The 27,227-nt window shown below is 41.0% G+C and overlaps 1 protein-coding gene and 1 long non-coding RNA gene across 3 annotated transcripts in view; both read left to right on the top strand.

The window, feature by feature from the left end:
* The window catches only part of LOC109909867 (dipeptidyl aminopeptidase-like protein 6), a 155,250-nt gene that overhangs the window by 69,687 nt on the left and 58,336 nt on the right, over window positions 1-27,227 (top strand). For both annotated transcript variants that reach the window (XM_031796710.1, XM_031796711.1), the window contains exon 3: window positions 22,130-22,228. In XM_031796710.1, coding sequence (XP_031652570.1) covers window positions 22,130-22,228 — 99 coding nt within the window. The remainder of the gene's footprint in view (window positions 1-22,129; window positions 22,229-27,227) is intronic.
* LOC116354817 (uncharacterized) lies at window positions 10,403-11,035 on the top strand. The gene is made up of 2 exons (XR_004204042.1): window positions 10,403-10,578; window positions 10,999-11,035. It is a non-coding gene; the product is annotated as an uncharacterized LOC116354817 (long non-coding RNA).

Raw genomic sequence — 27,227 nt, 5'->3', positions numbered from 1 at the left:
AGTGGAAGATACAATAGACCAATTTAGGCTTCAGCACTAGAGTACTGTTCCAGATGCCAAAGGGTCTCATCACCTTGTCAGCTCCTACTGTAGGTGTGAAATGTTCCCCCCTTTCTCTTAAGTTCTCTTTTCATATTTTAGAGACAGCTGTGAGGGGAAATGTAGAGGTGAAAGTGACAGCCATCAGGGCAGACCTGAGGCTTGAACCTCCGTCTGGGGCAATGTGTTGTCCTGAGTTGGCAGCGCTAAACAAGATTCTGACACAAACTGTTCCCCTCTGCCGTTGCCTCTTCTGGTCTTAGACTCCCTCCCATTGTCCATTTGGGTTGCCAGTACCGGCCTGACTTCTGACTTCAGCCTGACTTCTAATCCCCCATTGCCTCCCTCCAAACTCCTACACAGTGTGCCCAAGCATAACTTTTCACAAAGGGAATCCCACTTGGCTTTCACAGACTGCTCATTACTGGGAGTTTGGAGGGCTATTTGATCAAATGGTAAAAATTTGATAAAATAAAAAAATCCATTGGTTAATAAAAATAGGCTTAAGGAGATTTAGTGGAGTAATTAGCTATCCACAACAACCCAAAACAACAATTGGATGATGGGGCTGAGTGATTTCTCCGCTTTTTCTAATCTGCTTCTGGCTTCTTTAAAGTGATTCCTTGAAGACCAATACATGTGTGTTTGCTTTAACTGAGTTTGGTGTATTTATTAAGGATTAGGTTTTTCCAGGAGATGGGAGTCCAACTCCCTGGACATATTACACAACCTGCAGTCCAGTTGTGCAAATAATCCTGCAGCAAAATCACTACTTCCACCTCTTAACCTACCCCTCGTGATTCTGACACCATTCTGTACTGCTCAATGCAGTATATAGTCATTTAAACAAGACATGTGGATCCATCTGTACACCAGACCCATAAACAAATACTACAGCTGACTATAGAATCCTACAGTACTTACTATAGTATTCTGTAGTAAACTGTAGAAGACTGTAGCATACACAACTGTAGTATCCCTCTAACATGTGTAGTACTTACTATATAATATTGTAGTATACTGTAGAATACTATAGTAAATACTACAGTATTATCCACACAAAAAACACTGTAGTAAATATGACAGTAATGTCCGCAAAAACACAACACTTTTAAAACTATAGTAAACACTACAGTATTTAATTTGCATATATCCTGCCCATTCTCCTCCCCCATATCCCAGTTTGCCCAACATAGAAACCTACATGCCAAGTTTAGACCATATATCTCTACAGGCATTAGACAAGAGCAAAACCTCTGAACTATCCATTCAGACCCAAGTCCTACCTACCTACAGGTTATGGAAGTTGCGCTTTTTTAGTTATTCTCTCGTAGGTTTCCTCAAGGAGAAAGCCTCCACATCTATCAAATACAGTAAAACACAAATACTACAGTAATGTCCGCAAAAACACTACAGTAAATACTACAGTATTGTCCTCAAAAACACTACAGTAAATACTACATTATACTACAGTCCACCAAAACACTACAATAAATACTACAGTCCACCAAAACACTACAGTAAATACTACAATATACCACAGTCTGCAAAAACACGACATTAATTACTATAGTATCACGCCTGCTCCCACTCTCCCTCATTGGTGCTCGAGGGCGCCAGGCTGCCCTTCATAACACATACCTGTCACCATCATTACGCGCAGCTGCGCAATATTGAACTCACCTGGACTCCATTACCTTGTTGATTACACCCTCTATATCTGTGTGCTCCTCAGTTTGTTCCGTGTCAGCATTGATTTTTCCCCTGTCCAGACGCTATTCCTGTTCTGTATCATGTCCGTATTTCATTAAATGTTCGCTCCCTGTACCTGCTTCTCGTCTACCAGCGTCAAACCTTACATATATTATATACTACAGTTTTCTTTTACTACAATATTTGTACTATAGTTAACTGTAAACGCTATGGTATAGTACAGTATACTACAGCAAATAGTACAGTGTTCACTGTAGTGTTTTTTCGGACATTAGACTTTCGTCTGCAAAAACACTACTGTGAATGTTATAGTATTTATACCATAGTGAACTATAGTATTTTTTCATGTGGGGAGTTTCCGTAGAAGACATTATGAATGCTGTTATGAATTGAGCTGGCAGGTCTCCTCCCACTCACTAACAGAAGGTTGTTGATGAATGTTACCCTGCCAAACATCAGGGCAAAAAACTCTGGGTCCTGACAATCACTTAGTTTTCACTTTCTCAACTTCTCTCTTTACTCACAATGACTAGCTGCTCGCTCTTGCAGCTAAGTCACAGATGGATCCATCACTGGGATGGCACATTCTCCACATCAATACAAGTGGGATGGGGGGGGGGGGGGTTCTGTGACTGAGGAGTGACATGCTGTCTGACTGACATGCTCACTGACTAACATTCTGACTGACTGACATGCTGACTGACTGACATGCTGATTGACTGACATGCTGATTGACTGACATGCTGACTGACTGACATGCTGAGTGACTAACATGCTGGCTGACTGACTGATTGCCTGACTGACATGCTGACTGATTGACTGACATAATGAGTGACTGATATGCTGACTGGCTGACTGACTGACTGACTGACATGCTGACTGACTTACATGCTGACTGACTGACTGGCATGCTGACTGACTGGCATGCTAAATGATTGACTGACAGGCTGACATGCTGACTGACATGATTACTGACATGCTGATTGACTGACTGACATGCTGACTGATTGATCTTTTGACTGACTGACTGACATGCTGACTGAATTACATGCTGACTGACTGACTGACAGCTCATTGAGGTCATCATAGGAGAAACTAGACCCCTTCCGTCACTGGCTATAGCACTTATATACCTTTGTCTCTGCCTCCAGCTCTGTGAAATACAACTACAGGCCTATAATAGGTACTGTACTTCTTTCTGTCCCTGAACACTGACCCCTGCAATCATACAGAACTCAAGTGGCAGGCTGGCAAGATTGCCCATAAGGTGTTATTCTTTATGTTTGAAGGGAGGGAAATACATGGGTTTTCTGTGGTTTCAGTTGCCTTCCGTTTGTTAAAATGATTGGTGTGCAGTAATCGACAATCTAGAATGTCATTTAAGCCTTGTTGTATCATTTTTGAATCCCAATATAGCTACAAGTTTTATTTCCTATCAAAGGAAAGCAGAATGTTTCTCTGACTCTTATAACACGATTAGCAACCCAAATCCCAACAGACCTCCAGTCTAAACCTTGAGAGGTCACACACACACACACACAAATGTTTGCACACACACAATAAACAGGCACACACATTGACATACACAACGTACAATTTATGTACTATTTTACAATCCATGAACATTCTGCCACAGATGCAGTATGATTGGATTACAAGGACAACATTTTCCTTTTGTGTTGGTGTGACTGCGCGTTGGTGTGTGTTAATGAGGCAATATGCTTCTGAAATCCTCGGAGAGGGAACATGTGTGGCACAGAATGTTGTGTTCAGATTGGGTGTAACAGGCAGCCACGCCACGTTAGTTGTTGCCTCTCCAGAGACAACATTGACTTTTAGAGGACTCACGTGTACATTGTCTCGGAACCTCCGCTCCGCTGTCTTAGGGTGTTTTCACACTTGGTCCCTTTCAGCCAATTTATGAGAACTCAGTGCGGTTTGCGTAATTTTTTTGTGCAGTGTGAACAGGAACTCAGACCCCTCAAAAGACCCCATGAAGCGAACCTGAACTGAGAACATCTCGAGAGCAGTGGCGGTCGGTGCTGCTTAAGATGAGGGAGGATAATTTTTTTACATGATCAGCATGGACTTATTTCTATTACACCATAATGGATGACTGTCATTCATATTCCATTCACCCAGCTCAATGTAACATTGATAGGTTTAGGCTACTACATAATACTCAAATTTGACCTGTACCCATCATGAGGTTGCAACAACCTAGCCTATAAATTAAGGTTTACAACGTAGGTGCACAGGTCCAGAGAATTTTGAGTAAGGTGACAGACAGTGACACATAGTGCCTTGCACACCCTTGTAGTGCCTTGCACACCCTTGCCTGCATCTAGCTGATCTAGGGTGTAATCATTAGTCCATTAGTCCAACAATTGCAAATTAGAGTTTCTATTGGACAAATTCAGGTATGTTTTGTTCCGTTTGCTTCCGTTTAAGAAAGGTTTTTCAACAGAATCGGTGGAATGAATACACCCCTGATCACACGCAAACAGTTCACTTTCATAGCAGCCACATAAAAACCGCATGATCACTTTGCTCGTTGTATAATTCCTTCTCGCAACTGTCTACGTGCTCTCCTCCTCTCACCTTTTCCCTTCGCTTGTGGACTTCAGTGCACCACACATCAGCTGTCTGTCTGTGACCAGGCGAAGTAACATTTCCAAGCCAAACCTTCATATCATGACTGCTAACCGCTACACACAGCCTACATCGTTGTCACATCATAGTCAACTAGAACCACTAGAACTAACTTGTTAGTAAGCCCTCTACAATCATGCAGTACAATGTACAGTCAGCAAGCAGTTTAGCAGTTACACCGGCAGGCCCCAGTGGCAATAAATTAATAAAACCAAAAGCTACCTTGACTTGGAAGAGTTCCAATGTTAGATAGCCCTAGCCAGTTAGCTAACATAGTATCCCTCTCTGTTTGAGCCGGGTGTATGAGTAGGCTAAACTAGCTAGCGGCATTTGCTAGCTAAGTGAATGTAAAAGAAAAAAAAAACGATCAAATACAGCTCTCTCTTTCTCTTGCTTCTCCTTAATTTTGGAAGAATTTAATTTGTTCAAAACTGTTCGACTATTGTCTTTCTCTCTGAGTCAACTACTCACCACATTTTATACACTGCAGTGCTAGTTAGATGTAGCTTGTTCTTTCAGTATTATATTCATTATCTTATCCTTTGAATGGGTGGACAACATGTCAGTTCATGCTGCAAGAGCTCTGATAGGTTGGAGGACGTCCTCTGGAAGTTGTCATAATTACTGTGTAAGTATATGGAAGGGAGTGAGAACCATGAGCCTCCTAGGTTTTGTATTGAAGTCAATGTATCCAGAGGAGGACAGAAGCTAGCTGTTCTCTGGTTACAAAATGGTGCTACCCTATAGAGTGTTGCTGAGGCTGCTGTAGACCTTCCTTACAAATCAGCATGTTTTAATAACTTATTTGGTGACATTGATATATTAAGTATAGTTTTGTCTAAAAAGTATACCTTTTTGAATGTTTCACTATTTGTATGAAATTCACTGTGGGGGATGGTCCTCCTCTGAGGAGCCTCCACTACTCAAGAAGTGGTCTGACATCGATTAGCCTGAATTTTGTGGTCTGGTTCCAATTTTTTTAAGGCAATGTGAAAAGTAAGCTCCCCAGGTTCGCTTGTCATTATTCCCTCGCCACACTAGACTACTGCAACACCGTTTCCCCTGCCATAACCCCTCACACTAGACTACTGCAACACAGTTTCCCCTGCTATAACCCCTCACGCTAGACTACTGCAACACAGTTTCCCCTGCCATAACCCCTCACACTAGACTACTGCAACACAGTTTCCCCTGCCACAACCCCTCACACTAGACTACTGCAACACAGTTTCCCCTGCCATAACCCCTCACACTAGACTACTGCAACACAGTTTCCCCTGCCATAACCCCTCACACTAGACTACTGCAACACAGTTTCCCCTGCCATAACCCCTCACACTAGACTACTGCAACACAGTTTCCCCTGTCATAACCCCTCACACTAGACTACTGAAACACAGTTTCCCCTGCCACAACCCCTCACACTAGACTACTGCAGCACAGTTTCCCCTGCCATAACCCCTCACACTAGACTACTGCAACACAGTTTCCCCTGCCATAACCCCTCACACTAGACTACTGCAACACAGTTTCCCCTGCCACAACCCCTCACACTAGACTACTGCAACACTGTTTCCCCTGCCATAACCCCTCACGCTAGACTACTGCAACACTGACTCCCCTGCCATAACCCCTCACGCTAGACTACTGCAACACAGTTTCCCCTGCTATAAACCCTCACACTAGACTACTGCAACACCGTTTCCCCTGCCACAACCCCTCACACTAGACTACTGAAACACCATTTCTCCTGCCACAACCCCTCACACTAGACTACTGCAACACTGACTCCCCTGCCATAACCCCTCACACTAGACTACTGCAACACAGTTTCCCCTGCTATAAACCCTCACACTAGACTACTGCAACACAGTTTCCCCTGCTATAACCCCTCATGCTAGACTACGGCAACACAGTTTCCCCTGCCATAACCCCTCACGCTAGACTACTGCAACACAGTTTCCCCTGCTATAACACCTCACGCTAGACTACTGCAACACAGTTTCCCCTGCCATAACCCCTCACACTAGACTACTGCAACACAGTTTCCCCTGCCATAACCCCTCACGCTAGACTACTGCAACACAGTTTCCCCTGCCACAAACCCTCACACTAGACTACTGAAACACAGTTTCCCCTGCCACAAACCCTCACGCTAGACTACTGCAACGCTGTTTCCCCTGCCATAACCCCTCACACTAGACTACTGCAACACAGTTTCCCCTGCCATAATCCCTCAGACTAGACTACTGCAACACCGTTTCCCCTGCCACAACCTCTCACACTAGACTACTGCAACACTGTTTCCCCTGCTATAAACCCTCACATTGGTGCCACAAAAGAGAGAAGATGATGTGCAGGTTGTGGAAGAAACATGCTGTTTTTGGATATTGATTAGCAATTGTCACACTAGACTACTGCAACACAGTTTCCCCTGCCATAATCCCTCACGCTAGACTACTGCAACACAGTTTCCCCTGCCATAATCCCTCACGCTAGACTACTGCAACACAGTTTCCCCTGCCATAATCCCTCACGCTAGACTACTGCAACACAGTTTCCCCTGCCATAATCCCTCACGCTAGACTACTGCAACACAGTTTCCCCTGCCATAATCCCTCAGACTAGACTACTGCAACACCGTTTCCCCTGCCACAACCTCTCACACTAGACTACTGCAACACTGTTTCCCCTGCCATAACCCCTCACACTAGACTACTGCAACACAGTTTACCCTGCCATAGCCCCTCACGCTAGACTACTGCAACACTGTTTCCCCTGCCATAACCCCTCACGCTAGACTACTGCAACACTGACTCCCCTGCCATAACCCCTCACGCTAGACTACTGCAACACAGTTTCCCCTGCTATAAACCCTCACACTAGACTACTGCAACACCGTTTCCCCTGCCACAACCCCTCACACTAGACTACTGAAACACCATTTATCCTGCCACAACCCCTCACACTAGACTACTGCAACACTGTGCAGTTGTGGAAGAAACATGCTGTTTTTGGATATTGATTAGCAATTGTCAATAATGCACAGAAATTCCAAAATATGTGTGGAGTTTTATACAGGCACAAGGTTCAGATTATTTGTTTGCAATATGTGATCTATAGGCTAAGAGAGGTTCATAAGCGTTTTATTCGATTGTGGGGTATGAATAGTGTGAGAAGACAACAACATATTTGGTGAGAATCACAACATAGGGCACAAAGTCCTTGCTATCTGGTATCCTTGGGACGTCACCCCATTGAAGTTGATGTTTAAAATAGTTACGGTAAGGGTTAAGGTTAGGGTAATGGCAGGGGTTAAGGTTAGGGTCAGGATTTAGTGTAGGGACGTCTCAAGGATCCCGGATAGCACTACATTGAGTGTACAATTTTCGATTAAAGCATTATTTAATCATTTATTTAATTGTTGTGTTATCAATGATATTTACATGTTAATATTATATTCTGATTATAATAATTATGTCTCATATTTTAACTAAATGCAATCTATTAGCTTCCAAAATGTAAGCACAGTAGGTATGTCAAGCTGATAACTGATAACACGATCTGATGGAATGGCTTTTCCTGCACTTTGTAAAAACCCAGAGTGCGTTGAGTGAATGTTGGAAAATCATCTTGGTTCCTTTTCAAACATAGCAAAAGAGGACTCGGACCACAAAATAGGTGAAGTGAACTGGCAAAAGAGTTGAGTCCTCATTCAAAGGCAAGGGCAGTGTGAATACAAAGAGAACTGAGTTATTTTTTACCACAGAGTTCAATTTAAAGGAGACGGGATGTTTTCACATATAGTCCTCTTTAAAAGAACCAATCAGTCCTCCTTTAAGTGAACTTTGGGGTAACGATTTGTTTTAAATTGTACACCCAAAGTAGGCCCCTTTAAAATGTTGTAATTCTCACCAAATATGTTGTCTTCTCACACTATTCAATCCCCACAATTTAATAAACATATTATGAAGCTCTCTTTGCCTATAGATCACATATTGCAAATAAATAATATGAACTAAATACTCCACAAATATTTTGTATTTTTTTGTGCATCCTTGGAAATCCCTAATCAATATCCAACAACAGCACATATTTTTTCTGTGAAAAACTGGGGTGTAATCATCAGCCAAACAGTCAACTAAAGCGAGAGTTTCTATTGGACAACTTCAGGTAGGTTCCTCCCCTTTTTCGTTCCATCTGCTTCTGTCTAAGAAACGTTTTGCAACAGAATCTGCGTAATGAATACACCCCTGCACATCATCATCATCATCATCATCTCTCTTTTGTGGCACCAATGTGAGAGGTTATGGGAAACAGTGTTGCAGTAGTCTAGTGTGTGGTGCTGGAATAATGACAAGTGAACCTGCCGAGCTTTGTGTTCACATTGCCCTAAAAAAGTTAACCAAACTCAGACCACCTCTCGAGATGTTCTCAGTTCGGTTTTGGAGTGTTCATACTGTACAAAAAGAGTTCACAAAAATTGGCTGAAACGGACCAAGTGTGAAAACCCTAAATCGGTTCAACCGCTAAGCCTCGAGCGCCCCACCCCTTCAAGCTAATGAGCAGTCATTATGACTGCAACATTCTAACAGTGTAATTATTACATTTCATATATGCCATCGCAAAAATAATAATTTGGTTGTGTTTATGAAGGTCTTAGGTAACATTAGAATACAAAAGGAACACAATAACATTTTCATTCATTTTCATTTCACTCATTCGTTTACTGTAGCCTATGTGTAAAAACACAAACACAAACACTAACACCAAGACGCATGGACGATGCGCGGTCAAATGATAAAAACATAATTATAAGCGCCATGTGTGCTTTGTAAATAGTGAAAATCTGCACAAAAGCAATAATGGCATTATAATGAATGTAAGTGTCGATATGACAGCGGTCAAAAAGAGTCAATTATTGTCAGCTCGTGCTTACATGGTGTGTGTCTTCATGCAATGGCATCAGTTGGAGCATGTCCTTTGTCACATAAACAACAAAAGCTGGTGAGTTTGTTGCTGATGTAGTTTTTTGCTTGAGATGTAGGGCCTGCTCTCTCAGGGATGACATTTAGTGCTAATAAGCAGCCTGTAACATTGTCACCGGCTTGTTCTATCCAAACGGTACCAATCCTTCCTCTCTCCTGTCTCACCGTTTAATTTGGCGGTAGCCCAGACACCTGCTCAGTGCGCACCGTTCTGTCTTTTTTGTGCTTAGGCATCGGAGGTTTAGGTTCAGGCTGAGGCTCAGAATACAAAGAATAAACATCAGAGATATCATGATTAATTTCTTCCCCACCATCTGTGTAGTTTTCATTCAGATATTCTCAATTTCGCATGTTCTCACTGTGTACTCCAAGTAGGCCAGAGTAGACTGCTTGGACTGCTGTTCTTCATTCACCTGGTGATTACATAATGTTTGTTTCCCCTCGCTCATGAACTCACCCACTCTCCCCCTTTCTCCCTCCCATCATACTTCATTTATTTAACCTGTTGTTATAGGTGTGAAATTATCTGGGTGATTATCAACTGGGCACTGCACTTTCAACTGTCAGGAGAAGGAGCGGAGCAAGCCCTACTGTCAAGAGAAGGAGGGGCAACAGGGAAAACCATTATAAAAAATGACAAGCCCTCCTAAAACTGCTTATAACTCCAGTTATTTGTGTGATATTTATTTTCTAACAACAACAGTATGTTATGTAGACTTATTTTAGAAAAGTCAAAGACGGAGGGATGGCAAAAAATGGCAGAGTAATTTTTTAAAAATAAGTTCATGAACAGTCCAAATGACTGCTTTAGCGGTTCTAGTGTTTAAGATGACTATATGTGAAAACACCCTTAGTGAAAAAGTGATTGGTCATGTTCAAATACTTTAGAAATACATCCTACCTTCCTTAGATTGGTTTGATTGGTGGAAGTAAAAGGGTAGGAGCATTGTTGTGCTGCCATCCTGTTAGAAGGTAACAGATTATTTTATTACAATGTTTAAATTGGATTTTCATTGTGTTCAATGGTGTTATTCGCCCCCTAGTGGAGTTTTCTGGTACTTAGAAAGACGACGCAAACAGGAAGTACAGAATTAGTTTTGCACGCAAAGAAGCAGCTACAAACAACGCTACGGTGCAGGTCTTTCGGTTATTTCTTGTCACGCTTCAGCCTTGGAAATATTTGTTTGTAAGTTCGATTCAAGCATTTAGCTAATGATGATAATCTTGTTATTGATAGAGTTGCTTACATATCAATATTGGTTGCATTTACTCACAAATTGCAATGCCTTTAAATGTATGTCGTTAGCTGTATTACTTTGCTCGTGCGTCATGCAAACGAATTGTAAAATATACAATACTGTAGTTTTGTTACTGTTCCTAGTGTAATATGCTTTGTTATTCTACATAAATGGTTGTACATTATTAGAGTAATGAAAGGAGCCAATTACCATATGAGTAACAATTAGCTATATGGTTTGGCATCATGCCAGATGCATGGTACCTTAGCACGTGCTTTGTATTTATGCAACTTCAAATGTGTAATGTACAGCTACAGTATGTCGGTGTGAATTGAATACTAAAGTATATTCTTTTCTGTATTTTGCAGTTTCACAACATAAACGTTTTCAATATATTCATTCAAGAAAAGTCACGCCTTGGGAGTTTTATTGAAGACTTAGTTGTTAGCTATCTGTCTAGTTTTGCATGGGAACGCAACTCAGGGCAGAATAATTGTCTTCACCTATCCAATCACTTATAGATCTATGCTTACCTAAATGAAAGGAAGGAAGCATTTCTCTTTACCCTTTTATCTTCTCAATTTCGTGGTATCCAATTGGTAGTTACAGTATTGTCTCATCCCTGCAACTCCCGTACGGACTCGGGAGAGGCGAAGGTCGAGAGCCGTGCGTCCTCCAAAACACAACCCAACCAAGCCGCACTGCTTCTTGACACAATGCCCACTTATCCCGGAAGCCAGCCGCACCAATGTGTCGGAGGAAACAACGTACACCTGACAACCGTGTCAGCGTGCACTGCTACCGGCCCGTGGCAGGAGTTGCTAGTTAGCGATGGGACAAGGACATCCCTGCCGGCCAAACCCTCCCCTAACGACGCTGGGCCAATTGTGCGCCACCCCATGGGTCTCCCGGTCGTGGCCGGCTGCAACAGAGCCTGTACTCGAACCTAGAATCTCTTGTGGCACAGCTAGCACTACAATGCAGTGTCTTGGACCACTGCGCCACCCGGGAGGCCGGAAGGAAGCATTTCTGAAGTATTCAAACAGGGCCACGAGACATTTGTGGGGTGCACCTGACTGAAGAGGTGTGTGTGGCTCATAATGTATTAATTGGTTAAAGTGTGCATGTGTTGAACGATGATGAAGATAATGAATATTTATTTATCTGTGTACATGCTCCTCTCTGTGTGCATTATCCACCTCTCTCACCCTACCCTCAAATATTCCTATGCACACCTTTATGGCGCCACACTCCCATCAGTCTTTCACACATCTTAAATGGTTATTAAGCTCCAGCACATTTGTGAATTTAAGAACATAGAAATATTTATCCTAATGCGGGTAAATGGTGGATGGTGGAGGAAGGATGCGATCGAAACAGTCACGGAAAGAAGCCCAAACATTTAATAGACCATCCCGAACCGTTAGCCAGACCCCCATGCTGGCGTCATCTCCTTCTTCATCTCTTCGCCTCATCTCTTCTCCCGCTCTGCACATGGCGGGGCACATGAGCTTGGTAGACTGGCACAGTTTTAAGGCCGAAAAATCACTTTAACAGTTTCTGCCAAACAAAATGAAGATTAGCACTGAACACCGTTACTTTAAAAACCCAACCGAACGCCGTTACTTTAAGACCCAACTGAACACCGTTTCTTTGAAAACCCAACTGAATGCCGTTACTTTAAAAACTCAACCGAACACTTTTACTTTTAAAACCCAACTGAACACCGTTACTTTGAAAACCCAACCAAACACTGTTCCTTTTAAAACCCGAACCGAACGCCTTTACTTTGAAATCCAACTGAACACCGTTACTTTGAAAACCCAACCGAACACGGTTTCTTTGAAAACCAAACCCAACCGAACATTGTTACTTTAAAACCCAACCGAACACTGTTTCCTTAAAACCCAACTGAACACTGTTTCCTTAAAACCCAACTGAACACTGTTTCCTTAAAACCCAACTGAACACCGTTTCTTTAAAACCCAACTGAACACTGTTACTTTAAACCCCAACTGAACACTGTTACTTTAAAACCCAACTGAACATTGTTTCTTTAAAACCCAACTGAACACCGTTTCTTTAAAACCCAACTGAACACTGTTACTTTAAACCCCAACTGAACACTGTTACTTTAAAACCCAACTGAACACTGTTACTTTAAACCCCAACTGAACACTGTTACTTTAAACCCCAACTGAACACTGTTACTTTAAACCCCAACTGAACACTGTTACTTTAAAACCCAACTGAACACCGTTTCTTTGAAAACCCAACTGAATGCCGTTACTTTAAAAACTCAACCGAACACCGTTACTTTGAAAACCCAACCAAACACTGTTACTTTTAAAACCCGAACCGAATGCCTTTACTTTGAAAATCCAACTGAACACTGTTACTTTGAAAACCCAACCGAACACGTTTTTTTTGAAAACCAAACCCAACCGAACATTGTTACTTTAAAACCCAACCGAACACTGTTTCCTTAAAACCCAACTGAACACTGTTTCCTTAAAACCCAACTGAACACTGTTTCCTTAAAACCCAACTGAAGACTGTTTCCTTAAAACCCAACTGAACACCGTTACTTTAAACCCCAACTGAACATTGTTTCTTTAAAACCCAACTGAACACTGTTACTTTAAACCACAACTGAACACTGTTACTTTAAACCACAACTGAACACTGTTACTTTAAACCCCAACTGAACACTGTTACTTTAAACCCCAACTGAACACCGTTACTTTAAAACCCAACTGAACACCGTTACTTTAAAACCCAACTGAACACTGTTACTTTAAAACCCAGGGGAACAGCTTAACTGGATTTACCATCTTATCTCTGACTTTGTCTTTGGACACACTGATGAAAAGTTTAGATTTTCTGACCTAACATTGTTATCTGTTTTGAAGTGATACTACTGTGGAATGAAAGGGCAGAAAAGATTGCTTCTACTATTGCAACCTGTGAGAGAGCATCAAGTAATGGGCTTATAGTACCGAAAATTCAATTTGATCTCTGGTTGCTTCTTAACTTACTGTGTCACTTTCACTGGGCAATAAGCTGACCTCAAAACTTCCTTGATTAAGTGAATCATGAAGAAAATATTTCATGATTCCTTTAAACATGTATGTTGTACTTGATATGACCCAATTGGCATTATGTTGGTCTTCATCAGAAGTCCATGTATTACAATAGACTACTAATTTAAATATCCCCTCCAAGTTTTAGCTACAATTCCCTCTACAATCCCTACTCCTCATTTCCTCCAAGTGACTGAATATCTCTGCTACAGAAACCAAATCAAACAAATCAGATATTGCATTTAGCTTTTTTTTCATGCCTAGTATGAATATCTGAAAAGAGTCACACGGCAGACAGAGAGCTTGCACGATCACATCTGATGGTTTGAATTACGAGGAAATGAATCTGGTTATCCCAGACATCTGGTGTAAAGACACCAGCCCATTTCACTGATCAGATATTCTATCGGTCTTAACCAGAGTGTAGAGCGAAAGATGATTGTGTTTTGCTACATTACACACTTTGTCTTCTGTTGTTTTCTTTCCCCCCTCATTGCTATAGTCATACTGTTCATGTCTTCAGTGTAAATAGAAATCGTAAAGATGTAATTGAAGATCACAATGTGTTGAAAATACGAATTAATTTTGTCAGTGTTTATGAAAGAAATTGTCACTGCATGGAATCGATGCAGATGTGTCACTAGTCACAACACCCTTCCCTATTCTTAAGGTTTTCCCCCCATTAATCGTATATTCACAACTCCTGTTGTCTGAGCATATATGTTCAAAGGCTCAGTGACGTCCAGCAAATGTGCCATATGAAAGAGTGCATTACCCAGTGTTGCTTCTTGTTCTCCACCATAGAGTTATAAACATTACAGGAAATGTAGAGTTATAAACATTACAGGAAACATAGAGTTATAAACATTACAGGAAATGTAGAGTTATAAACATGACAGGAAATGTAGAGTTATAAACATTACAGGAAACAGAGTTATAAACATTACAGGAAACATAGAGTTATAAACACTACAGGAAATGTAGAGTTATAAACATTACAGGAAACATAGAGTTATAAACACTATAGGGGGGAGGGGTAAATGTCCTCCACACAGCCTTCTCAGGGAGATAATGAGCTTGCTTGGCTTGAGGCCTTACTTGTATAGTAGTTTGTTGGGAGAAAAATGTTGGTTATGGCCTCAAGCTGAGCATGGCCTCAACTGCCATCCAGACATTGACACAAACATTATCAATATGCTGACTTTCCCCAACATTACTTCAATAGTATGTGGTGTTTCTGTAATTAATTAAAGTCCCAGTGCAGTCAAAAACATGATTTCCCTGTGTTGTGTATATATACTTCCAAACTATGAGGCTGGAATAGTACCCTGCAAAACACCAGTCTCAACGTCAACAGTGAAGAGGCGACTCCGGGATGCTGGCCTCCTAGGCAGAGTTGCAAAGAAAAAGCCATATCTCAGACTGGCCAATAAAAATAAAAGATTAAGATGGGCAAATGAACACAGACACTGGACAGAGGAACTCTGCCAAGAAGGCCAGCATCCCGGAGACGCCTCTTCACTGTTGATGTTGAGACTGGTGTTTTGCGGGTTCTATTTAATGAAGCTGCCAGTTGAGGACTTGTGAGGCGTCTGTTTCTCAAACTAGACACTCTAATGTACTTGCTCTCTTGCTTAGTTGTGCACCGGGGCCTCCCACTGCTCTTTCTATTCTGGTTAGAGCAAGTTTGCACTGTTCTGTGAAGGGAGTAGTACACAGCGTTGTACGAGATCTTCAGTTTCTTGGCAATTTCTCACATTTCTCAGAACAAGAATAGACTGAGTTTCAAAAGAAAGGTCTTTGTTTCTGGCCATTTTGTGCCTGTAATCGAGCAGACAAATGCTGATGCTCCAGATACTCAACTAGTCAAAAGAAGGCCAGTTTTATTGCTTCTTTAATCAGAACAACAGTTTTCAGCTATGCTAACATAATTGCAAAAAGGTTTTCTAATGATCAATTAGTATTTTAAAATGATAAACTTAGATTAGCTAACACAACGTGCCATTGGAACACAGGAGTGATGGTTGCTGATAATGGGCCTCTGTACGCCTATGTAGATATTCCATAAAAAATCTGCTGTTTCCAGCTACAATAGTCATTTACAACATTAACAATGTCTACACTGTATTTCTGATCAATTTGATGTTATTTTAATGGACAAAAAACGTGTTTTTCTTTAAAAAACAAGGACAATTGTAAGTGACCGCAAACTTTTGAATGGTAGTTTATATATTCCAGACTCTGACATTGTTCATTCTGATAATTCTTAATTATTATTATTATTAAAAATATATATTTTGGAGTTATTGTATTGATAGATATTACTGCACTGTTGGAGCTATAAACATAAGCATTGCGCTGCACCTGCGATAACATCTGCAAATCTGTATGTGCCCAATAAACTTTGATGTGATTTGATTAATACTGTGAAATTGTTAAAATTAGTATAATGCCATTTTAGTGTAAGAGCTATTTGAAAAGACTGGCAGAAATTTCAGACTGTTTTGGTGGGATGGAGTTTTGGCCTGCCTGGTGATATCACCCAGCGGTAAATTGGTTAATAGACCAATAAGAAAGAGAGTTCCAAACCTGTCAATAACAGCTATTTTTCAGTTTTCCACTCCCCACTCAGACCACTCCCAGACAGTGTAAGCAACATTCTTGCTTGAGAAATTGTTCTTTTTTTATTTTCCTTTTATCTTCGAAGGACAGATATCTTTTTTGGATTTTTGTACAGCTTTTCTGCTACATATACATTTTACAAATACATTTTACAAATACATTTTACATATACATTTTACATATACATTTTACAAATACATTTTACATATACATTTTACAAATACATTTTACATATACATTTTACATATACATTTTACAAATACATTTTACATATACATTTTACAAATACATTTTACATATACATTTTGCAAACACATTTGACATACATGGTACTTTTATATAAAGCAGTCACCAAACAATAATACATTACCAAACATAAACTCTTTAATCCCACCTCTCAGCCACTCTCAGCCCAACCCACCTATCACTGTAGACCTCAGCTCTTTAATCCCACCTCTCAGCCACTCTCAGCCCATCCCACCTATCACTGTAGACCTCAGCTCTTTAATCCCACCTCTCAGCCACTCTCAGCCCATCCCACCTATCACTGTAGACCTCAGCTCTTTAATCCCACCTCTCAGCCACTCTCAGCCCATCCCACCTATCACTGTAGACCTCAGCTCTTTAATCCCACTTCTCAGCCACTCTCAGCCCATCCCACCTATCACTGTAGACCTCAGCTCTTTAATCCCACCTCTCAGCCACTCTCAGCCCATCCCACCTATCACTGTAGACCTCAGCTCTTTAATCCCACCTCTCAGCCACTCTCAGCCCATCCCACCTATCACTGTAGACCTCAGCTCTTTAATCCCACCTCTCAGCCACTCTCAGCCCATCCCACCTATCACTGTAGACCTCAGCTCTTTAATCCCACCTCTCAGCCACTCTCAGCCCATCCCACCTATCACTGTAGACCTCAGCTCTTTAATCCCACTTCTCAGCCACTCTCAGCCCATCCCACCTATCACTGTAGACCTCAGCTCTTTAATCCCACCTCTCAGCCACTCTCAGCCCATCCCACCTATCACTGTAGACCTCAACTCTTTAATCCCACCTCTCAGCCACTCTCAGCCCATCCCACCTATCACTGTAGACCTCAACTCTTTAATCCCACCTCTCAGCCACTCTCAGCCCATCCCACCTATCACTGTAGACCACCCCCGTTTGGTTTCCATGTGCCATATATTTTTCAATTGTGCTGTAATTTTTTACCTTTCTAATCGTATAGTGTCCACAGATTGTGAGCTAAAGATGAAAACCTTTCCTATGATTAATATTATATTATATACTGACTGTGTCACGCCCTGACCTGAGTATTCTTTGTTTTCTTTATATATTTTGGTTAGGTCAGGGTGTGACATGGGTGATGTATGTGTTTTGTACTATAGATACTTTTGTACTTGTGTCCTCCAACATCTTCACAAGGTCCTTTGCTGTTGTTCTGGGATTGATTTGCACTTTTCGCACCAAAGTATGTTCATCTCTAGGAGATAGAACGCGTCTCCTTCCTGAGTGGTATGACGGCTGCATGGTCCTATGGTGTTTATACTTACGTACTATTGTTTGTACAGATGCATGTGGTACCTTCAGGTGTTTGGAAATTGCTCCCAAGGATGAGCCAGATTTGTGGAGGTCTTGGCTGATTTCTTTTGATTCTCCCATGATATCAAGCAAAGAGGCACTGAGTTTAGGCCTTGAAATACATGCACAGGTACACCTCCAATTGACTCAAATGACGTCAATTATCCTATCAGAAGCTTCTAAAGCCATGACATAATTTTCTGGAATTTTCCAAGCTATTTAAAGGTACAGTCAACTTAGTGTATGTAAACTTCTGGCCCACTGGAATTGTGATACAGTGAAATAATCTGTCTGTAAACAATTGTTGGAAAAATTACTTGTGTCATGCACAAAGTAGATAACCTAACCGACTTGCCAAAACTATTGTTTGTTTTAGCAAGACATTTGTGGAGTGGTTGAAAACCATTTTTAATGACTCCAATCTAAGTGTATGTAAACTTCCGAAATTCAACTGTATGTACCATGCTGTTGGTGGCAATAATTTGATGTAATAATTTAACTTGAAAATCATGCAAGTGTTGAATCAAGTGTTGTTTTTTGTACCCGTTCATAAACCATGTGCCATGGAATTGGTACATTGAAAATCTATTCCCATGTATGTTGCAACCTGTATGGCGCAGCTGTCAACATTTTTGTCCTCAAATGAAACTGGTATATTTTTCTATTTCTGCCAATTCCTTTCAGCCAATTTGTAACTTTAATATTGGGCAGGCAAACAAGTTCCCTACCTTTCTCCCTTTTCCACTTGCCTCCTCCATTTTTGTGGTAATGCTGCAATCAGTTGGTTGTAAATTTGGATTATGCAGATATTCACATATATTTTCGATGCATATCATTCACAAATATATATATTTTTTTATGTAAATCATAAAGAATGTTATTTTATTAGTCAATATATTTTAGTTTAACCATAACATTTGTAGTAATATTTGTTTGATATTTTCTGGAGGATAAAACTGAAATTGTAACTAGCTTTGTATGGCTTGTTTAAGAAAGGGCGATACTTTAAACAAAATTTCATTTTCAATTAGTCGGAAATGAGAAGTTGTAATTTTTGAACAAAGGATGAGCTTATGTATGAGTGAAGCTCATAAAAATCTTGAGTCATCGGCAAACATTCACACTTTGGTTTTTATCCCCTGGATTTCTAACCCCTTGATGTTCTTCTTGGATCTAATTTTAATAGCTAGTATTTCAATAGCCATAATAAATAGATATGGAGACAACGGACAGCCTTGTTTTACTCCTCTTAAAAGCTCAATACTTTCTGAGAAGTAACTATTGTTTATTATTTTATATCTGGGGATGCTGTACATAACTTTAACCCATTGTATAAGAGAGTCATCGAAATTAAAGTAATCCAGGCATTTATGTATAAATTCAAGTCGTACTTTATCAAACGCCTTTTCAAAATATGCTATGAAGACCAGGCCTGGTGTCTTTGATGTTTCATAATGTTCAATTGTTTCAAGTAATTGTCATATATTATCTTCAATATATTGTCCATGTAAAAAACATGTCTTATCAGGATGAATATCTGGTCAAATCTTTTTTATTCTATGCTATGCATTTCACCAGAATATTCGCATCACAAGATTGAAATGTAAGAGGCCTTTTTTTAAATGGACTGGATCTTTATACTTACCACCTGGGTCCTGTTGTCGTAACAATGAAATCAGACCTTCTTGTTGAATACCTGAAAGTCTACCATTTTTATAGGAGTAATTAAAACATGCTAATAATGGATCTATGATTAATTAAAAATAGGTCTGATATACCTCTACTGGTATACCATCAACCATAAAATTCTTTGCTAAGAAGCTATTTCTATTTCTTTTTGACCATTTTATTTGAAAATAATCACAGTAAGGTACTTAATTGTTTCCCAGAAATGATTTGATATTGAGATAGAAACGACTGCATTGGACTGTTAAAGCAAACACAATGCATTCGGAAATTATTCAGACCCCTTGACTTTTTCCACATTTTGTTACGTTACGTTGTTTTTTTCCCCACACATCAATCTACACACAATACCCCATAATGACAAAGCAAAAACAGGTTTTTAGACATTCTTGCAGATGTATATAAAATGAAAACTGATATTAAATTTGCATAAGTATTCAGACCCTTTACTCAGTACTTTTCTAAAGCACCTTTGGCAGCGATTACAGCATTGAGTCTTCTTGGGTATGACGCTACAAGCTTGGCACACCTGTATTTGGGGAGTTTTCTGGAGCAGGTTTTCATCAAGGATCTCTCTACACTTTGCTCTGTTCATATTTCCCTCGATCCTGACTAGTCTCCCAGTCCCTGCCTCTGAAAAACATCCCCACAGCATGATGCTGCCACCACCATGCTTCACCGTAGGGATGGTGGCAGGTTTCTTCCAGACATGATGCTTGGCATTCAGGCCAAGGATTTCAATCTTGTTTTAATCTCCCTGACCAAGGCCCTTCTCCCACAATTTCTCAGTTTGGCCAGGAGGCCAGCTCTAGGAAGAGTCTTGGTGGTTCCAAACTTCTTCTGTTTAAGAATGATGGAGGCCATTGTGTTCTTAGGGACCTTCAATGCTGCAGACACAATCCTGTCTCGGAGCTCTACGGACAATTCCTTCGACCTCATGGCTTTGCTTTTGCTCTGACATGCACTGTCAACTGTGGACCTTATATCGACAGGTACAGTGGGGAGAACAGGTATTTCATACACTGCCGATTTTGCAGGTTTTCCTACTTACAAAGCATGTATCATAGGTACACTTCAACTGTGAGAGACAGAATCTAAAACAAAAATCCATAAAATCACATTGTATGATTTTTAAGTAATTCATTTGTATTTTATTGCATGACATAAGTATTTGATACATCAGAAAAGCAGAACTTAATATTTGGTACAGAAACCTTTGTTTGCAATTACAGAGATCATACGTTTCCTGTAGTTCTTGACCAGGTTTGCACACACTGCAGCAGGGATTTTGGCCCACTCCTCCATACAGACCTTCTCCAGATCCTTCAGATTTTGGGGCTGTCGCTGGGCAATACGGACTTTCAGCTCCCTCCAAAGATGTTCTATTGGGTTTAGGTCTGGAGACTGGCTAGGCCACTCCAGGACCTTGAGATGCTTCTTACGGAGCCACTCCTTAGTTGCCCTGGCTGTGTGTTTTGGGTCGTTGTCATGTTGGAAGACCCAGCCACGACCCATCTTCAATGCTCTTACTGAGGGAAGGAGGTTGTTGGCCAAGATCTCGCGATACATGGCCCCATCCATCCTCCCCTCAATACGGTGCAGTCGTCCTGTCCCCTTTGCAGAACAGCATCCCCAAAGAATGATGTGCTGCAGGATTTTAATCCATGATGGCATAGTGTGTTACTAATGGTTTTCTTTGAGACTGTGGTCCCAGCTCTCTTCAGGTCATTGACCAGGTCCTGCCGTATAGTTCTGGGCAGATCCCTCACCTTCCTCATTATCATTGATGCCCCACGAGGTGAGATCTTGCATGGAGCCCCAGACCGAGGGTGATTGACCATCATCTTGAACTTCTTCCATTTTCTAATAATTGCGCAAACAGTTGTTGCCTTCTCACCAAGCTGCTTACCTATTGTCCTGTAGCCCATCCCAGCCTTGTGCAGGTCTACACTTTTATCCCTGATGTCCTTACACAGCTCTCTGGTCTTGGCCATTGTGGAGAGGTTGGAGTCTGTTTGATTGAGTGTGTGGACAGGTGTCTTTTATACAGGTAACGAGTTCAAACAGGTGCAGTTCATACAGGTAATGAGTGGAGAACAGGAGGGGTCTTAAAGAAAAACTAACAGGTCTGTGAGAGCTGGAATTCTTACTGGTTGGTAGGTGATCAAATACTTATGTCATGCAATAAAATGCAAATTAATTACTTAAAAATCGTACAATGTGATTTTCTGGATTTTTGTTTTAGATTCCGTCTCTTACAGTTGAAGTGTACCTATAATAAAAATTACAGACCTCTACATGCTTTGTAAGTAGGAAAAACTGCAAAATCGGCAGTGTATCAAATACTTGTTCTCCCCACTGTATGTGCATTTCCAAGTCATGTCCAAGCAATTGAAAAGGGTTCTGAATACTTTCTGAATGCACTGTATGTTATCATCCTGGAATGACCCGCTGCTAATCATTAGTTCTAATAATGCTCAAAATTGTATATTGATTTAAAATGGTATTTTATCTTGTTCCCTTGCAGGCGAGGATGACAGCTTGGCCCTCAAGGGGAAACTGACCGTGGGGGACATCTTCAGGAAGGACTTCAAGGTTCACGACCCTGAGGCCAAGTGGATCAACAGTGAGTACTCTATTGATGTTGTAGAGGGGTTGGCGTGGGACATTCATATCGGTGACACTCATGTATTCACTGTGGACATTCAAACAGAGTTATAAATTTCCCACCAACAGGTACACATGCTGGATTTTAATTTGAGCCAGTTTTCTACAGCAGGAAAATAACCCTGCAACAACAGGAAATGTGAATTATTACGTGGATTATAATTATTTTCATGAGGGAAAATGTATACATTTTTCAAAATGGAAATTACACATTTCAGAAGCCTTTTTAAACCTAAATTAAAAAAGGTTTTCCTGCAACATCCAGGCTGTGTCACAACCGGCCGTGATTAGGAGTCCCATAGGGTGGCCCACAATTGGCCGAGCGGCATCCGGGTATGGCCGGTGTAGGCCGTCATTGTAAATAATAATTCTTTCTTAACTGACTTGCCTAGTTAAATAAAGGTTAAATAAAAAATGTAAATAATTATAATTATAATAATAAAACAGGGTGATCAAATTAAGATCCGTAAAGCTCTTTTGTAATGGTAATAAACCTGAGTTACAGTAGGAACACTAAAGTTTTAATTTGAAGACATGTACTTGAAGACATTTTCAGCACTGCTTTCTTCGGCTTCCTACCCAGCTAGCATTGATTTAGAATCATTATGACCATGGTGTGAATAACATGGATTGATCACTTTGTTCCACTAACAACAACTTCTGCACCAATGATCTCATTGCCCATCATTGAATCAGCTCAACTGTATATGTTAGCAATGACAGTGTAATGAGTGTGTGTTGAATCAATGTCAAGTGAAACGGTGTGCATGCCTGCTGGCGTGCGCTGCAATCATCTGTCAAATCCAATATACACCTAAACCACATTACCTGTTACCATGGATCTTGTTTTTATAAGAGGAGCTGCAGCTAATCTTTTTGCATTCATATTGCTGCAATCATCATTATGAACTGTCATACACAGTCCAGAGAATATCACAATTATTGAAGAGAACACAGTCAATTTGGGAACTGCAATGATGGGAACTGCTAAAACGGGTGAAGGCACAGGATTGGCTCAATTCTATCCTCTTGTGTAAAACAGTGAAAGGGTGCTTGAAGCTAACCACACCAAAATTAAGTATTTATTCTAGTTGGATGTGTTGCCCGGAAAATAAAATAAAATCAAACAAACCTTAAATTGCAACTGTTGAAACAGGCTAGACTCCCATTATCTTACTGCTGGGTTGAAAATGATCAGAGCCCGACTCTGAGAGGTACTTTACAGCCAAAGGATTAATGAAGCAGTTTTGATTTAACTTATGCCTAATGAAGCCGTCTTCTCCTACCAGCCACTAGTCTCTCCAAGAGAGGGTGCAGATGGGCGAGTACACAGAGTACAGTACGTCAAGGACTGTTCAAGTACTATAGAGCTTCCTTTCTTCATTCCTTCCTTCCCCTCCTTGATATAATTACTAATCTGACTCATTTAGATGGTTGAAAGCAAGGTCTCTAAACATACTGCTTTCACCAATTCAGTAATATCTGATCAGTTGTGACTCTCTTGTTCCTGGTGTTTCTCATGACCCACAAAATAGTCAACAAAACAATTAAAGTCAACGAGTTGCAGGAAACTGTACTAGAACAGGGGTAATATGCATTGTCTGGATGTGACCATCATTGCCTCTTTAAAAGTAGTTTTTCTCACTGCATGAGACCAAGAATAAATACTGTAGTATTTTCCTTTTTTTAATAGAATGACGCATTCTGTCACTTTGATAAGCTGATTAATACGTTCATCCATACATCTTCCAGGCTGTATGCAGCCACTGTGAAATGAGTTGTCACCTTAAAGACATGCCTTTCTACTGCAGCTGTTTTTGGCCTGCGAAGAAAGTCTTCTTAGGGAGCCTGTAGATGCAGCTGCCATAGAAGGAAAGAGTCCTTTGTTAGTATGTCATATTCGTTTAGCCTTCGTGATGTGCAGAACGGCGAGCTTTCAGAACTGTCGGGAACATTTGCAATTATTGGCTTCCGAGGACAGGACTGAAATTGATGTTTTTATTGTAAAACTAATTTTTCCCTGAATTATATATTTTCGCCATCCTTGTTTTCCTTAAGCGATAAATCAATTTCCTGGGAAACATTTGTGATGAAACCTCAATAATTTTTTATGAATAGATGATGTTATTTTGTCATTGATAAATCCAGATCCTTTTTGGGGTCTTTTATGGGAGTATAAGGCTGTGCTCATTTTTATTTCATTTGACCTGTATTTAACCAGGCAAGTCAGTTGAGAACAAATTCTTATTTTCAATGACGGCCTAGGAACAGTTAGTTAACTGCCTTGTTCAGGGGCAAAATTACTGATTTTTACCTTGTCAGCTCGGGGATTCGATTTTGCAACCTTTCGGTCTCTAGTCCAATGATCTAACCACTAGGCTACCTGCCGCCCCATCATAGAATTCATACAACACAAGCGACTCATGAAGGTGTTGAGATTTTAATAAACCTTCGGCCTTGTTTCATCACAATCTATAACAGGAACCTTGCAGCACTGTGTGCCTCCATGGAACTCTCCTACATTGGCCTTGTCCCAGATCTGTTTGTGCTGTCTTGCCAACTCCTATGTTTATTGTCATGTCACAATGACCACAGAATTTGGCAACATTGATATCCTGTGTATACCCACCCCGACGTAAAATCACAATCAAATGCACCCAGCAACAACATCATTTTCATCCAACAATGATACATTCAATCCTGGTTAATGTTATGGCATGAGTTCTAGCAGCTGCTGTATGTCTGAATGAAGCAGCTCTCCGTGTCCGCCTATAATGACTCCTACACTCTGGTTGACCCCCTCGGTCCTGATGGCTGATGTATGCTAAACATGTAGGGAGAAGTGATTTGCTGAACGGCATCAAGCAAACAGACGCATGATTGGCCAGATAAGTATATTTTAAACTTGATCCGAGCTGATGGCTGACCTGGTGGTGATTTGCATTAGAGGAGCACCACAAGTAAAGTAGTGCCCCCTAGTGTTTACAGCTTAATTTTTTATAGAGAGTGCCAATCATTCATAAAATTCAGATTACTATGATTGTAATGAGCTAGCAGGTCAGTCTAAAAGTCCTCATGTTTTTGAATGGAATTAAGTAATTAATGCACCTGGCCTTTGGCCACCATAGTCTGTTCAGGTATGTCCCCCTCTTCAAAAAAAATTTGCAATTTAAAAAAATGAAAGAACACACGTTTAACCAGTAGCAGTGTGTTGGTAAAATCCCTGGGGATGCCAAGTCAGGGGGAAAAAAACATATTACAACCTATGTGTTGTAATAATTGCATTGTTTGCTCTATAACCAACTGCTCTTAAACGCTAGTAAAAACGAAATGCATGCTCTTCAACCGATAGCTGCGGGCACCAGCCTGCCTGACTAGCATCACTACTCTGGACGGTTCTGACTTAGAATATGCGGACAACTATAAATACCTAGGTGTCTGGCTAGACTGTAAACTCTCCTTCCAGACTCATACTAAGCTTCTCCATTCCAAAATGACATCTAGAATCGGCTACCTATTTCGCAAAAAAAAGCCTCCTTCACTCATGCTGCCAAACATACCCTCGTAAAACGGACTATCCTACCGATCCTTGACTTTGGCGATGTCATTTGCAAAATAGCCTCCAACACTCTACTCAGCAAATTGGATGCATTCTATCACAGTGCCATCCGTTTTGTCACCAAAGCCCCATATACTACCCACCACTGCGACCTGTATGCTCTCATTGGCTGGTCCTCGCTACATATTCGTCGCCATACCCACTGGCTCCAGGTCATCTATAAGTCTTTGCTAGGTAAAGCCCTGCCTTATCTCAGCTCACTGGTCTCCATAACAACAACCACCCGTAGCACGCGCTCCAGCAGGTATATTTCTGGTCATCCCCAAAGCCAACACCAACACCAGGTGAAAGCTATGATCCCTTATTGATGTCACTTGTTAAATCTACTTCAATCAGTGTGGATGAAGGGGAGGAGACAGGTTAAATAAGGATTTTTAAACCTTGAGACAACTGAGACATGGATTGTGTATGTGTGCCATTCAGAGGGTGAATGGGCAAGACATTCACCCTTTGAACGGGGTATAGGACTACGTGCCAGGCGAGAGTTGGCCTCCGGGTTAAGTGGGCGGGTGTTAAGGAGTTTGGCGTGTTATGTTTTGGAGGACGCATGACTCATCCTTCGCCTCTCCAGAGCCCGTTGGGGAGTTGCGGTGAGTTGCAGCGAAAAATTATAATAATTATAATAATAATATCAAGGGAGGCCAAATGCTTGCTGGCTTCCCTTGCTATTGAATTCAATGCTACAGGCGGCAAAAATGTCATGCACTTTTAGGCCGGGCTAGTCATACTGAGACAGAGGGGCGCGTTTCACTCACTCAGATGCTTTCTCCGGTGAGATACATTCAGCCTCATGAAGGAAAATTATGAAACAAAGAGAGATCAATTATTTTCTATGTTTTTAAAATGCATTGGTACATTTTTGGGGGAAGCCTGGCTTTCATTGGCATCCACGAATACACCCCACAGCCCTGTTATGGTTTATGATCTTTCTTTCTGGACCGGCTGCAACTCAAAATCATCAAGTTGATGTTTGAAGAGGGATAGATAGCATGGGTCATCGTTTCATGTAAGTGTAACGGCAGATTTCCTCATCTTCGTCTGAAGAGGAGTAAGGATCGGACCAAGATGCCGCGTGGTTAGTGTTCATCACGATTTTAATATGAAAAGCACTGAACACTATGAAATACAAAAACAATAAACGAATACGTGAAATAACCAAACCGAAACAGTAACATGTGGCGACAAAAACACACACACACACACAGTGAAACCCAGGCTACCTAAATATGGTTCTCAATCAGGGACAACGATAAACAGCTGCCTCTGATTGAGAACCATATCAGGCCAAACACAGAAATAGAAAAACATAGAAACACAAACATAGACTGCCCACCCCAAC

Source organism: Oncorhynchus kisutch, linkage group LG18, assembly GCF_002021735.2.
Source record: "Oncorhynchus kisutch isolate 150728-3 linkage group LG18, Okis_V2, whole genome shotgun sequence".
Taxonomy (NCBI): Eukaryota; Metazoa; Chordata; class Actinopteri; order Salmoniformes; family Salmonidae; genus Oncorhynchus; species Oncorhynchus kisutch.
The sequence above is the reverse complement of the archived record's forward strand: the minus strand, read 5'-3'. Positions and strand labels throughout refer to the sequence as shown.